At 38.4% G+C, this 14,160-nt stretch overlaps 1 protein-coding gene across 3 annotated transcripts in view; it reads right to left on the bottom strand.

The window, feature by feature from the left end:
- rnpepl1 (arginyl aminopeptidase like 1) overlaps nucleotides 1-14,160 on the bottom strand; it is a 41,264-nt gene that overhangs the window by 18,835 nt on the left and 8,269 nt on the right. For all 3 annotated transcript variants that reach the window (XM_052018894.1, XM_052018895.1, XM_052018896.1), the window contains exons 3-4: nucleotides 2,215-2,366; nucleotides 749-865 (exon numbers count right to left, since the gene is read on the bottom strand). In XM_052018894.1, the coding sequence (XP_051874854.1) occupies nucleotides 749-865; nucleotides 2,215-2,366 (269 nt within the window). The remainder of the gene's footprint in view (nucleotides 1-748; nucleotides 866-2,214; nucleotides 2,367-14,160) is intronic.

The raw sequence follows: 14,160 nt of genomic DNA, 5'->3' as shown, positions 1-14,160 counted from the left end.
TACTCAGTGGGTCAAGCAACATCTGTGGGAGGAAAGGAGTTGTTGACGCTTCAGGTCAAAACTCTGCATCAGGACTGGTTCCTCCAGCAGATTGTTTGTTGCAGTCTCTTGTGTCTCCAAAAATAAGCTAATACAGTACTTCTTTTAAACAATTGCTGTGTTTATTGCCTTTAATTATTTAACTGTGTTTAGAAGTACATTTAATTGTTTAAATTTAGTTTAAAGAATTTAATTTTTTTAAATAATTCATTCTTGATAGTTCTTCAATGTTTCCGAAATGTTAGAAATATTGCAAAATGTGGACAGTTTTAATTAACAGCCAAAGACTTTCAGCAAAGTTTTGTGGGGTGTTCTGGTCCACCCGCATCTCCTATTGTGATGTTCAAAGTTCTGCTGATGCACAGGGCTTTGTCACTCAGCTCCAGGACCATGCATCCAACAAGATCAACCTTTCGAATTTCGTTGTTCTGTTAGGAGAGATGGAAAGTGCATGTAGAGAGTCCAGACATTGGGCCATATTCAAATATTTAGGCTATTTGTAATTCTTCTTCGTGGGAAGTGTTGCACCTGTTTTCTGCAGCACTATCCTGGGCACATAGAACACCTCAAAAGTATTCCTAGTTCCTGGAAACAACATAAGCCAAACTTCTTGGAATTGGTAACATAATATACGAATTTCCATCACACTGCTTCCGTCCCACACCCAAGGCTAAAAGACATAAAAATGTTAATTAGTTTCCTTTATTACCTTTCCCACATATAAGGTCCAAAGAGATTCTCTGCAGCACTCAGCCACCGTTCCACTGTGCCGTTGAGTTTTGCTGTTGCAACTTTTAATAAACAAGGTTCAGCCCAAACTCTGCTTCTGTATGTATATGCAAATACATGATTTATAAATATAAAAAGATGAACAATCAGAAAAACTTAGGCATACCTTTGATGAATTAATGCACAAACCAAATAGCTAAGGTTCTTAAACTATAATCCAAACATCATATTTAAATCTCTCAAGGTGGCTTACAGCTCTTAGGAAATTACAAAAAAAAATTCAGCTGATGCAATTTAACAGAGACAAACTCTAACATTACTCATAGACAGCTGAGCATTCATGTAGTATTGTCAGTCTGGCTTAGTTGGGAATAGTCTGGCTGGAGTTTGATAGTTTTTGGCTCACTACCCAGTTCTGCTTTTGAGCTCATAACTGGGCTGATACTTCACTGCAGTATATTTTGAGCTACATAATAATACCCATGTGCTATCAAACCTCGTGACATTACAATTGGGCATTAAACTCAAGAGCCGACTGAAGCTAACATTAGCACCCTATGCATGAATTGCGAGGTCTGAGAAATTTGGTTATTGGCTCTGGGGCTCACCATAAGAAAGGTGCAGCAGTAGGATGTTGTGCTATTAACAGGTTAGAGAAAGTTATTTGGGTTGTGACATGCAAATGAATCTCAGAAAGTTCAGATAAGCTGTTTAGATTGCAACTCAGGGCTGGGAATTATAAAAAAAGGTTGGCTATGGAGGTTACGATCTTAGGCTGGGTTGGAGAAGCCCTGTGTTGCAAACAAGAGTTGAGATACTGGAGATCACTGCTAGAACCAGGATGCAGCGTCTTATTTAAAACTTGTAGACTATTTCTGGTTGCGTTTCACTAAGATGGCCAGCACCTGTCACGTTGGAGAAAACTACTGTTGCAACAAAGATGCATTTCATAAGTTCTTACCCAATATGTTGGCTGGCACACATCCAGTTGAAATTGTGTGTAAAATCATTGCCTCAGAAATGGGCACAAAGTGATCCAATTTAACCTTTGTTAACTGAACACGTGTGATTTCCCTCACCAAAACCTGGAGAGCTTTGCCAAAATTGTAACTTGCATCATAACAATCTTTTTCTCCTGCACCACTAACTCAGGGCATAGATATTTGTTTAGTTGCTTTGATAATGTCACAGTAGTAGTAGTAGTAGTATCTTCTGCTTTTGATACATCTGGAATTTTTCTTTTGTATTATTGCGTACGTCTCAGGAGATTAAGTAAAAAAAATATGAAACTCCTAGTGTAAAGTAGGACACCATTATGGATAACATACTTTGATTCAATAAATCCAGCTGTTTCAAGTTTGTAAATTCCAATTAGGGGTTGATATGGATAAAAGGATTAAATTTAAATCATTGGAAAATTAATTCTTAAAATGACAACGCACTTACCGTGGACCAATATCTGCAGAAATTAGATCTCCAGCTACCAGGGCCAGCAGGTAGGCAGGAACTGGATATTCCATTTGGAATCGGTATATGTTCTCTTGCTCATCAAACGTGCTCCGTGTTGCACTCATTAGTACTTTGATACCAGGTGGAACCTAAGTAACAAAACAGAATTTAAAAAAAATTTATTTCCCCTGTCACTATATGTTTCATATAATCTGGGGTCTAGAGAAGCATGATGCACGAGTACTTTAACAACACAGACGACCAGCATAAACTGCAGAAACAAAAAATATAGCAAGAAATCATTCTCTAACATCAACATCCTGCACTAGGAAACATGCCAAGGACAGAGCACCAGTGAACTGTGTCAGCACCAGAACATGCATAATAAACAAATTTGTTTAGATATTCAGCAAAGAAAAGTTTGACATGACAGATTAAGCCAGATATTTAGGGAAAGGCTCACTCACCACCAAGAATTAGGAAGATGGATACAAGAAAACAATGCCAAATTTGGTTTTGTTTTCCTTATGGTTTGCTAATCATGGCTTTGTTGTTCTCAGTGCTGCTGCTCTCCTAAAATTAGGTAAATTCAGGACAAGATCCACATTCCCAGTTGGAGATCTATTCTTCACTTTCAAGACCTATTAAATTGGGCTCTGGTAGTATTTCAAAAGAGTTTCATTTTAACATTGTGAAAACTATTTTAGATCCATTATATTTTTTGCTTTGCATTGGTAGGTATTTTGCTCTGTCACAAAATGTTTCTCCTTTCTCTGGTTGCCTATGCCCCTGCTAATTATACCAGACACGTTGATAAAATATGCAAGAGTTCTGATTGAGGAAGGAAACAAAGAAACCAAATTGCAGGTGCAACTTCAGAGACATTGGGGTAGGCTTTGAACTTCCCTCCCGAATGTAAAACTGGTAATTTAGATCATTATTGAAATTTCACAAACTTCACTTTCATTATTTGAGAGATTAAGTGATGAGATTTGAACCCAGTATTTCACAATTTGAAAAGCTCCAATATCAACTACAGTTGCAGAATTGCTGCTGCATATTTTGCAGGAAAATCCCAGAAATTCCACATGGAACTGTTAGCACTTCCTGACCGAAGTACAAGCTAGTTTGGGATTTTTGGCGTGGGCAAATACGGAAGTCATAAACATCCTGACAGCTGTTTACCGACAATTTGAAGACTGCTCTCAGCTATTGGATTTCTCGTGGAATCAGGCAGTGGAGAGCAAATTGCCAAAGTCTGTCATACTTAAACAGGGGAATTTGCTTAAAGAACATGCATCAGCTTAGACCTGACACAGGGACTTCTCCATTGATTTTACTGGAAAAGAGTGTGATGGATTAATGTCTTACAGTATATCTTTTAGATTTCCTTAATTGATCTGATTTAAGTTCTATTAAATGCACAGTTGTGTTTCAGCTTTTTCATTTCTTTAATTTTCTGAAATAATTTTGTATTTTTTTTATATAAATAGTTAGGCATTTAATAGGTTTTGAATATATCCAAGAGTCTGAAATACTCATAGGGCTTAAGCAGTTGATTAAGCCAGGGGTGTAGCTATGCCAGCTGGTAAAAGACTCCTTTAACATTTTCATTGGTGGGTCTTACTTAGGTCTCCCGCACGAAGGGCTTTGCAACCTTGCCCAAACCAGTGTTTCCAGCAAGTTGACCTCTGGAGCTAGGGTAAGTTAGATCAAGTTTTGTAGGCTAGTTGCAACCATGGTAAATTTTGGCCCACTGTAATTCTCTGCATACAACCCTAGAGGCTCATGAACTGCTTCATTTTTTATGAAATTATCACAATTGTCATCGTCAGCCTATGTAATAAATCACGACCATAAGAACCCTCTGTTAAACTATTCCACATGAAATTGGACAAATCCCTGCTTCAGTGGGAATGGAAAAACTGAGCTTCATTGCCGAGTTAACATGAAAATAGCCTGCATGTAGCCTGTATAAGCTGTAGGTGAGTTAGGGGCTCTAGGACTATTTGATCTTATAATTTTGGACATTTAATGTCATAATTTTCCATTACATTTTTTTAAAATTCAGCACATTCTTTTGAAACAAAATTGGATAAGTGGGCTTGGAGTTGGTGGGGTGGGGTTATATTAAAATAAAGATTTTATATATATTACTGGCAAATGAAGAAATTGCTACTTGGTCATTTTGTTTAGCTTTGCACACTGTAAAACAGTACTTTAAAGAATAGACCAAAGTACTGTCACAGAACCTGCACTCTCATTTTTTGGTGCCTTTCCAAACCATGACTTTCAGTCAGCCTGTAGGGTTTCTGTCTAAATGCTAAACAGGCTGACATGGATTTGGAGCCAGCATAGAAGATTATAAATTGTGCACCTTCTAATCCTCTTCAACTCAATGAGGTGGTTAAAATATCATAAATATTAGGAAGTTATCTAGATAGCTCTTGTGAAGGCTTTAATGAGAATTTTCATTTTACGCTGGCTACAATCCCACCATTTCCTATTTTTTCTATCAATTACTTACTTTTCTTTACAAGTCCATTTAACATAAGAAATATTTCAGAGACATAAGGGACAATTTTAACTTACCCTAACCACTGGAACAAATGAGATCAGGTAATACTCCACATGAGACAGCACTCTCCAATGAAGCCAATAAAGACTTGTATTGTGCAGGAAAGAAAACCAATGCTCTGCCTGATCCCCTGGTTTCCCCAGTAGCAAGTTAAAGTTAATAATAATAATAATAAAGACAGTGAGTTTGAATGAATTTGAAGTTCATTCAAGACCAGGCAGCACATGTCTTAAAGCACAGTAAAAATGGAGCTGAGAGAAATAGTAGACAGGCAGAAATGGATGTGATCTGTGTATGTGAAGGCTTTAAGGAGCAGTACTGTAACTGATTTTGCTCTGTAAAAATTGTGGAAACAATGGTATAGTACTTTCAATGAAAACCATTTGTCAAAGAATCTGTAGTCCTTTGTTTCTTTGTCAAAGAATCTATACTCGCACTTTAAAAAAGTGCAAACATATTCTCATTTTTGTTTTAAAACAGAAGATTGCTTCTGTGCATCTTGCTGTATCAGATCTAGTGACGAAAAATCCCTGCTTTGATCAACTGGGTTTTTCGTTCCAGTTGCCATTGATCTAAATAGGATTCTGTGGGTGTCTAAAGCCATTAATGCCTTCTCAAAGGAAGGCAGGGTGAAATGTAATCTTCATTTCAAGCAAGGTTAGAGGTCAGAGTGGTAAATAGTTATAGTTGTCAATTTTAAGCCATATATTCTGTTTAAACCATATATTCTGTCATTGCTATGGATAATTTATGCTTTATGAGTATTCATAGTTAAATACAAGGACAGAGCTTGTGAATACAGTTTCATTTTATTCCAAGCTAGAGAGCAGCAAGGTGCAGAACTAAGGAAGAATGGATTTTATATTTCTCTTGTACAGAGAACATACAAGCTGATGAACTAGCAAAAGTGATGATGAGCAGCATTTAAATAAAATAAAGAAAACAGAACAGGCAAAATAAAACATCACACGCGTACTGAGAGGAAAGCTCTTGCGTAAGAATTCACTTGTCAGCTTCCCTCAAGGCCTGCTGTTGTCTGGAGTGGATATCTGGGTGCAGTGTTTTGCTGAGAAGTTGGCTCCCAATGGATCAGTGAGTCCACATATAGCACAGGGCCTTTCCAATCTAACTGACTACTTCTGTTGCCTGGGTTGTCTTGACAGCTGGTGAGGCTAGCCAACTGCCTACTCCCAACACCTAACCCCCCCCACCCCCCAGCCTGACCAGCTATGAAACCTGCCAATGAGATTGAACATTAATAAATATCCAATATTCTTAAATATCCACACTCAAAAGCAATATTGAATTAAAATACAGTTAACTTGGTTTAAAATTATTAAAAAATTTAAAAGTAATGAAAATGTGAAACTTAAAACAAGAAGCAATTAAAACTAAATTGAATCAATGGGGAAATTAGCTTGTATTTAATTCAGCAAGCAGATATCCCAGATGCTGGGAAATCTATGAACATTTGTAGTCCCCCTTGCAGCCCAGAGTACTGTTATTCCAAGAACAGCCACAGCCAGGCAACAGTTTGGGACTTCTGCCTTCAATCGGAACCCCAAACATTTGCTCAGTTATAGGGGGTTAAGGCTGGCAGTTCTGAGAGAAACTGCCAGCTTTTATTTGGATAGCCTAGGTCAAAGTTATGCAGAATGATTTGTAAACTACTTAAAATAATAGCAAAGACTAATCCTGTATTGATTTTATCTCTGTAGATCTCTCCACTCCCATCACCTTCATATCCTGATGCAGAGCCTCCCCCTGAAACTTCGACTATCCCTTTGCCTTCACAGATGCTGCTTAACCTGCCTCCGGTCTGTTTTTTGCTACAGATTCCACCACCTGCAGTCTCGTGTTCCAACCAACTTCATCTCCTTTGTTCCACACACCTACATCTCTCCTCTATGGAGAGCTCATCGTTCATACCTGATCCTATCACACTAATTTCACCAATGCAAAATTTTGCAACTTGGAAGGTGGCATAACAGTTTCATAACGGCTTTGTGAAGAGTACAGGATTCTTGGCTTTCTAAGTGCAAGCATGGATTAAAAATGCATTGAAGTGTACTTAAAGAAATCATTCACTCAGCCTTCAATAGAGCATTGAAAGTACATAAAGATCAAGGGAAGGGTACGGAAAGATTTACCAAAATGATGTTGGAGGATAAGTAACTTCAATAGATGCAGAGGGGGAAAGGAGAAGAGGGAAAGAGGAAAAACCCAAAAATTGCTTAATTTAGAGCAGGGAAGGTTAGATGTGAATTTAACAGAGACATTAACAATTATGTAGTGTTTGGATACAAATATAAAAAAGGATTGCATCTTCCACGTAGATGTTTCAGATGTGACAGAGAAGGCTGTAAAAGGTATGGAAGAGTTGCATTACTGATTAGGGAGATTGTCCCGGCAACACGAAGAAAGGACATCTTGGAGGGCTCATCGAGTGAGGAAATATGGGTAGAAACTAGGAATACGAAAGTTGCAATCACTATGATGGGATTATACTAATAGGCCTCCCAATAGCCAATGGGAGATAGAAGAACAGACATGCAGGCCTGGATGTCCTTTCTCACAAATTTAATTGAGTTTTTTCTGAGGAAGTAACAAAGATGATTGATGAGAGTAGGGTAGTGGATGTTGTTTACGTGGACTTTAGCAAAGCATTTGACAAGGTCCCTCAAGGTAGGCTGATCCAGAAAATTAAGTCACATGGGATCCATAGTGAGTTGGTAAATTGAATCCAAAATTGGCTTTATCATAGAAGACAGAGGGAAGATGTTAAGGGGTGCTTTTCTGACTGGAGGTCTATGAACTGTGGTATTCCACAAGGATCAGTGCTGTGACCTCTATATGCACATGAGATGATTGGATGAAAATGTAGGTGATCTGGTTAGTAAGTTTGCAGATGACACAAAAATTGGTGGAATTGTGGATAGTGAGGAATGTTTTCAAGAGATACTGAAGGATATAGATCAATTGGAAATTTGGGCAGACAAGTGTGAGATGATGCATTTAGGAAGGTCAGATGCAAGAGGAAATTTTGCAGTAAATGGCAGGACCCTTAGGAGCATTGATGTACAGAGGGATCTTGGGGTGCAAGTTCATAGCTTCCTTAAAGTGGCAACAAGTGGATAGTGTGATAAAGAAGGCATATGGCATGCTTGCTTTCATCAGTTGGAGCAAGGATGTGGAGGCTTTGGAGAGAGTGCAGAAGAGGTTCACCAGGATCTTGCCTGGATTAGAGAGTATTACCTATAAGGAGAGTTTGGACAAACTTGGATTGTTTTCTCTGTGGTGTCAGATATTGAGGGGCAACCTAATAGAAATATGTAAAATTATAAGAGGCATAGAAAGAGTTGATAGTCAGAGTCTTTTTCCCCAGGATGGAAATGTCAAATATTAGAGGGCAGAGGTTTAAGATGTTGGGCGGGGGGGGGGGGGGGTGGAGTTTAAAGGAGATTTGTGAGGCAAGTTTTGTTTTTACACAAAGTGGTTGGGGGTGCCTGGAACACATTGCAGCAGAGGTGGTAGTGACAGGTACAATAGCAATGTTTACATGGCATCCAGATAGACAGGTGAACAGGCAGGGAATAGAGGGGTACAGACCACGTGCAGGTAGATGGGATTAATTTAGACCGGCATCATGGTTGGCGCAGACATAATGGGCCGAAGGGCCTGTCCCTGTGTTGTACTGTACTATGCTGTATGTCTTCTTCAGGAATGACTCAAAGTACTTTTCCTCCCATTATTACATTTAAAATTGATGACTCTGCTAAAATAGGCAGAAATTTTAAATGAACCCATTAAATCCTTGCGCGTGAATATCACATGATGTAATTTCAGTGTCTATCCAAATTTAAATTTAATGCACTGTTTCTTCAACCACGTGATCCAGCCTAAAACCAATGGTGTTTGCACAAAAATATTTAAATTCCTATAATAATTTCCACAACTAAAACTGCACAACAGGTTTATTTTCTGTACAGATTTTATCACTTTTTTTTAAACTGTGATTACACTGCATTGATCTAATCATCATTAGTTAAAACAATGGAGAATCAGCGACCAAGTTTCCATTGCATACAGATAATACTTTAATGATGGCAGCAATGCTCCTGCATTTCCAAACATGAAAGGCAAGTTGAGACACTGGAGGTTCTTCATGAAAAATGTTGCCCAAATATTGGAATCTACTTGAATATGTTGATAATATTGAAGCTTCCCCGTAAATTGAGAGTAAAGCTCTTGATCACAGATTGGTCAAGGATGTTGTGTGTTGACATTTGTCTGTTTGTGGACTGCATTCTTTTGTATGTGATCATCCTTTTTATCTTTACATCACTGATTGGATTAGTGTGATTTTCAACCAAAGTAACCCCAGAATGCCAATTGCCATGTGCCGCTGTTATTTGAAGTCAGTCCAGCTATCACATACAAGAGTTGGGAATTTTTATAGGAACAGCAAATCCTGCTCACTGTACACAGCAGTTTCTGTGGCTTCAGATACACCGGATTTAAACTGAAGTGGCAAGTGGGGAAAAACAAGGAGGTACAAAGGGAGCTTTGGCAAAACCAGGAAATAAAAGGACCAGAGTGGAGCACAGCAAAGGACACAGGGATTAGTCAAGAGCAAAGATAGGATGGGAAGTGAGAAGTGAATGAGAGAAGAGCCGATAGTGAGGGGATAGAGGGGGATGGCTTTGAGTAAAATTTGTTTATTCATTTATCAGAGATTGATTTTAAAACCACATTTCTTCCAGCAGCTAATGTTTTCCTTGAATAATTTTACTATATTCTAAACTTGGATTTAATTTTTCAACACATCTCATTTTTCCCACTTTTATTCTGCCTCTTGCTAAGTTTTGATGCTGCTTAATGTGTTTAGTCTATGTTTCAGTTCTTACATTTGTCTTGGAGAATTTAGCTTTACACTTTAACTCCACTTCACTATTAAATTTCTCCACAACTGTTTGCTTCCTTTTCCTTTCTTATCCCACTTTTGTTGTTCTCCATCAAAACCTTGTTTTAAAAAGTTAAGATCTGAAAGGACTCACTATAAAACTGTGTCTATCACAAACTAGTGTAATAGTTTCAAACAATGTGAAGATTAAGTATAGAGATAGACTCTAAAAGCTTTAATAAATAGGAAATAAAAAATAAAATACAGCAAATATTAGAAATCTGAAATAAAATCAGAACATATTGGAAATTCCCTTCGTAGGAGATAAATATGTTTTAAGATGTAAAGAAAAGGAGAAGAGTAGGAGAAAACAGAAGTGAAGGTCCAAAATAGGGTGGAAGGCACAAGATATTAATGCTAAAAATGCTTATTATCCGATATGGTTGAAATTAGTGTTGTGAATGGAAGACTCAACTGTGCCTGTTCAGAAAACGAGTTTATGCTAAACTTCATTGGAACCACTCAGGAGGCTGAGAAGTCAAAATGGGAATGGGAGAAGAATGAGGGGCAATCTTTTTGAAACAGCTTCCAAGATGGCACTGCAGCATGATGACTCTTTGCAAGCTGTCCTCAGCAGATCCACTCGTTACAGTTATTATAAATAAAAAAAGATCCTTAGGGAGCATGACAAGGTAGATGTCAGATGTTTCTGCCAGTGGGAGAATCTTGAGTTAATGTACATATATACAAGATTAGGGGTGGTAATTTAAAATGGAGGATGCATAGGAACTTCTACCCCAGAGAGTTGTGAAGACTTGTTCACTGGGTGTACTTAAAGAGGAAGTAGAAATCAGTGAATTGAGGGTTATGGGGAACCAGCACAGCAAAGATGAGGTCTGGGACAGATCAGTCATGATCATATTGAGCGGTGGAGCAGACTTGAGGGTTAGGATTAGGGAACATAATTTCTTATATTCTTATGAATGGAGAGTTAAAGTAACAAGCATAGAAACTTTCAGCAAAAATTATGGACTGAATGAAGACGTTCCACAAACTGGTCACCCAGTCTTTGTATGATCTCCCCAATTTAGTGGAGACTGTAGCATGAATTGCCAGTAATGTACATATATTACACTAAAAGAAATACAAGTGTATTACTTTGGTCTCTTTTACCATTTAGTCTCACCTGCTTTCTACCCTATCATGCACCTTCCTTTTCGGTCTTTTCTCCCCTTCCTGCTTCCTTGCATTTTAAATCTTGTTTATCCCTAACCTTGCCCAGTTTTGTTAAAAAGTCATTGACCTGAAACTATAACTCTGCTTCTCTCTCCATTGATGCTGCTTGAACAACTGAGTATTCCCAGCATTTTATATTTTAATGCAAAAAAAACATGTTGACATTAATTTTGTCATATCTCACTGATTTTCTGTTATTACAGTGCAATACTTCAAAACCATGTAAAGTAGGATTTGAGGGAACAATGAAAATTGAACAAGATAATTGACCCAAATCAAAAAAGCTGTGGAAAGGGGAAGGATAGAAAGTTGGTCGACATGATTCATTTCTTTTGAATTTAAAGCAGGACATTTACGTCAGACCTTTAACTGCCATATGAAAATGTTCGATAGGAAACGAGAAAAACCAATAAGAAAAGCCATCACTTTAATTGCTTTTCCAACGCACAAGAGACCCAAAATTTCAGGTGAGAAATTAGTTACAAAAACGCCAATTGATATTGGGCACATGTAGCCAGGAATTTTAACTGCAATAATCAGTGTGCTTTTGAGAGGAACAGCTAGTGCTTGGGGCTGTAAATTTAGCCTTGACCAGGACTGGAAGAGGGAGGTGATTACAGTCAGAATAACTGCTTTATAATTTTGAATGAGGAAGACCTTGTTTTAGCACCAAGCAAACCAAGGGTACATCAACAGCAACTAGAACTGGGGAAAAGCTTTTAAATTTTCAGGAGGTTCCTCAACATCCTGAGTTAAGCACTAAGATGGACTTTTTTTTGTTCTAATTGTGATCTTTCCTGTAAAAATTGTGTATAATTTATGTTATTCTTGTGAATGCTGCTTATATGATACTATGTGCCTGTGATGCTGCTGTAAGTTCTTCATTGCACTTGTTCATACATGTACTTGTGCGTATGACAATAAATTTGACTTTACCTTTAAGAACATAAGACAAAGGAGCAGTAATCAGCCATTCGGCCCATTGAGTCTGCTCTGCCATTCTATTATGAGCTGATCCATTGTCCCATTTAACCTGAAGTATTGCTCCACATGCTCCAAAACCAACTATTCTGTACTAAAGGCTTCTCCCATTCAATTTCTCCCATAAATTCAGATGTTTCATTTGGTGAGTGGGAAGATGCCAGTGTAGACCAAATAGACCAAGCTCTGCAAAAAGTTACTGAACAGAAGCAGACAATGCAAGCAATAATCTTTGTCACTGATTGGTGAAAAGGCCAGGAAAGACAATGTGAAACATTGCTGACACCAACGAGTTTTACTAATTAACTGGAAGGCATTGACATGCTGTATTGTGTGAAAATGACATTGCCAGACAACAGTTATACAGTGTCATGTTATTGCCAGAAGGCGTGGACACACAGTGCTATACTGGAATGTCAATACACAAGGGCACCGACAAACACCACAATGTCCGAAGATCATTACTGAAGGCCACAAAGAAGCCAAAGGCATGGACGAGAATGTTGGAAAAATAACACTGGATGACATGAGTTTGATTATTTTTAGTAGATAGTTTAAACAAACATTGTAATATTTCTCTAGCAAGCAAAAACAAGTAACACAGTGTCAGAATACAATGATCTGCGTCAAATTTGGAGAATCTTAACCTGAAAAGAGAGACAAATGGTTTAATCAACAGCTTAATATAATCGCATAGACAAGTGATGCAATACTGGAATGTTTCACTAGATGGCACAGGAAGCAATGGAATAATGGAGCTCATTACATTAAAAGTTGATGAATCTTGGAATCTTCTTACAAAAAGATATGGACAAGCAGTGCAATACTAAAATTGTTAAATAAAAGACAAGTACACAAGTTATAATGCCCTGATGTATAGCACTGGAAGGGCCATTTATATCATGCTGAACACAGCCTATGGCCTTTTCGCTACCTGAGGTCCTCATCACTTGAACTTGCTTTTCCCTGATGTGGAGGGCCAGATGAGCAGATTCCACTCACCTGACCAGTGCCTGGTGAAGCAAAGAGGTCTCCATGCTACACACAGGCCTTGTTGCCCAGAGAGGACCAAAAGCCTCTGACAGCTCATGAGTGGTAAAAGGCTTTGTAATCCTTTAAAAGCCTTTGTAGAGACATTTTTAAAAAAATTAATAAAATTAATTTTACTTTGAAGTGTACTAAGAAGACATTAAGACACCAGAAATAACTCAAAATAATAAAATAAAACAAAGCATTCAGCTATAACCACCTAGTCAGTGATCCCTTGCACCCCCCCCCCACCCCCATATCAAATGAAAGGGGTTGCCTTTCATGTATCAGATACCCCTGGCATGAAGCTCAGAGTCAAATGGGAAGTGCCGCCACACTTCTAGGAGTAACTCCTCCACCAATGGCAAGTCCAGCAACAGTGGACAATCAGACAAGCAATCAGGTCTGATCTTGTGGTCTTGGACTTCTGCATTTGACTAAGAATGCAAACAGCTGATAGTCAGCACATCAGCAGCATAATTTGGCCTCAATTAATTTTGTGTCAGATTCATTCCATTAATATCGTCATAGGAAAAACTTGGACTGTTTTCTCGGGAGCATTGGAGGCTGAGGGGAGACCTGATAGCAGTATATAAAACCTTGAGAGGCATAGATAGGGTAGATAGTTGAAGTCTTTTCCCCAGGGTAGAAATGTCAACTAGCTTTAAGGTGAGAGGAGGAAAGTTTAAATTAGATTAACAAGGCAAGTTTTTTTTGACACATTGCAAGTGGTAAATGCCTGGAATGCACTGTCAGTGGAAATGGTGGAAGCAGGTATGATAATAAACTTTAAGAGGCATTTAGTCAGGCACATGAATAGGCAGGGATTGGAGGGATACAGACCACGTGCAGGCAGATGGGATTATTTGTATTGGCATCATGGTCGGCACAGGACATCACGGGCCAAAGGGTCTGTTCCTGTGCTGTACTATGTTCTACGGTATGTCTGTCATTGCATACTCTTCCATTATGCCCATTTGGAACTTATTTTGCTTCACTCATGCTCCCCATCCTTTGACAAAGCCTCAGCCATCTCGGCCCCATCCTCAAGAAGACTTTCCCTAAATCTTTCCATTTGTTCCTTTCGCCCTACCCTCAGCTTGTGATCATAATTATTTCAACTTCATTTACTTTTCACCTAATGCCACCCAACATCTTTTCCACCTTTGTATAGTCATTCTACCATGCCATTGTTTATCAAAGAACTGTCAGTTAA

This window comes from Pristis pectinata, chromosome 6 (assembly GCF_009764475.1).
Source record: "Pristis pectinata isolate sPriPec2 chromosome 6, sPriPec2.1.pri, whole genome shotgun sequence".
NCBI lineage: Eukaryota > Metazoa > Chordata > Chondrichthyes > Rhinopristiformes > Pristidae > Pristis > Pristis pectinata.
Note: the sequence above shows the minus strand (reverse complement) of the source record. Positions and strands in the feature narration are given on the sequence as shown.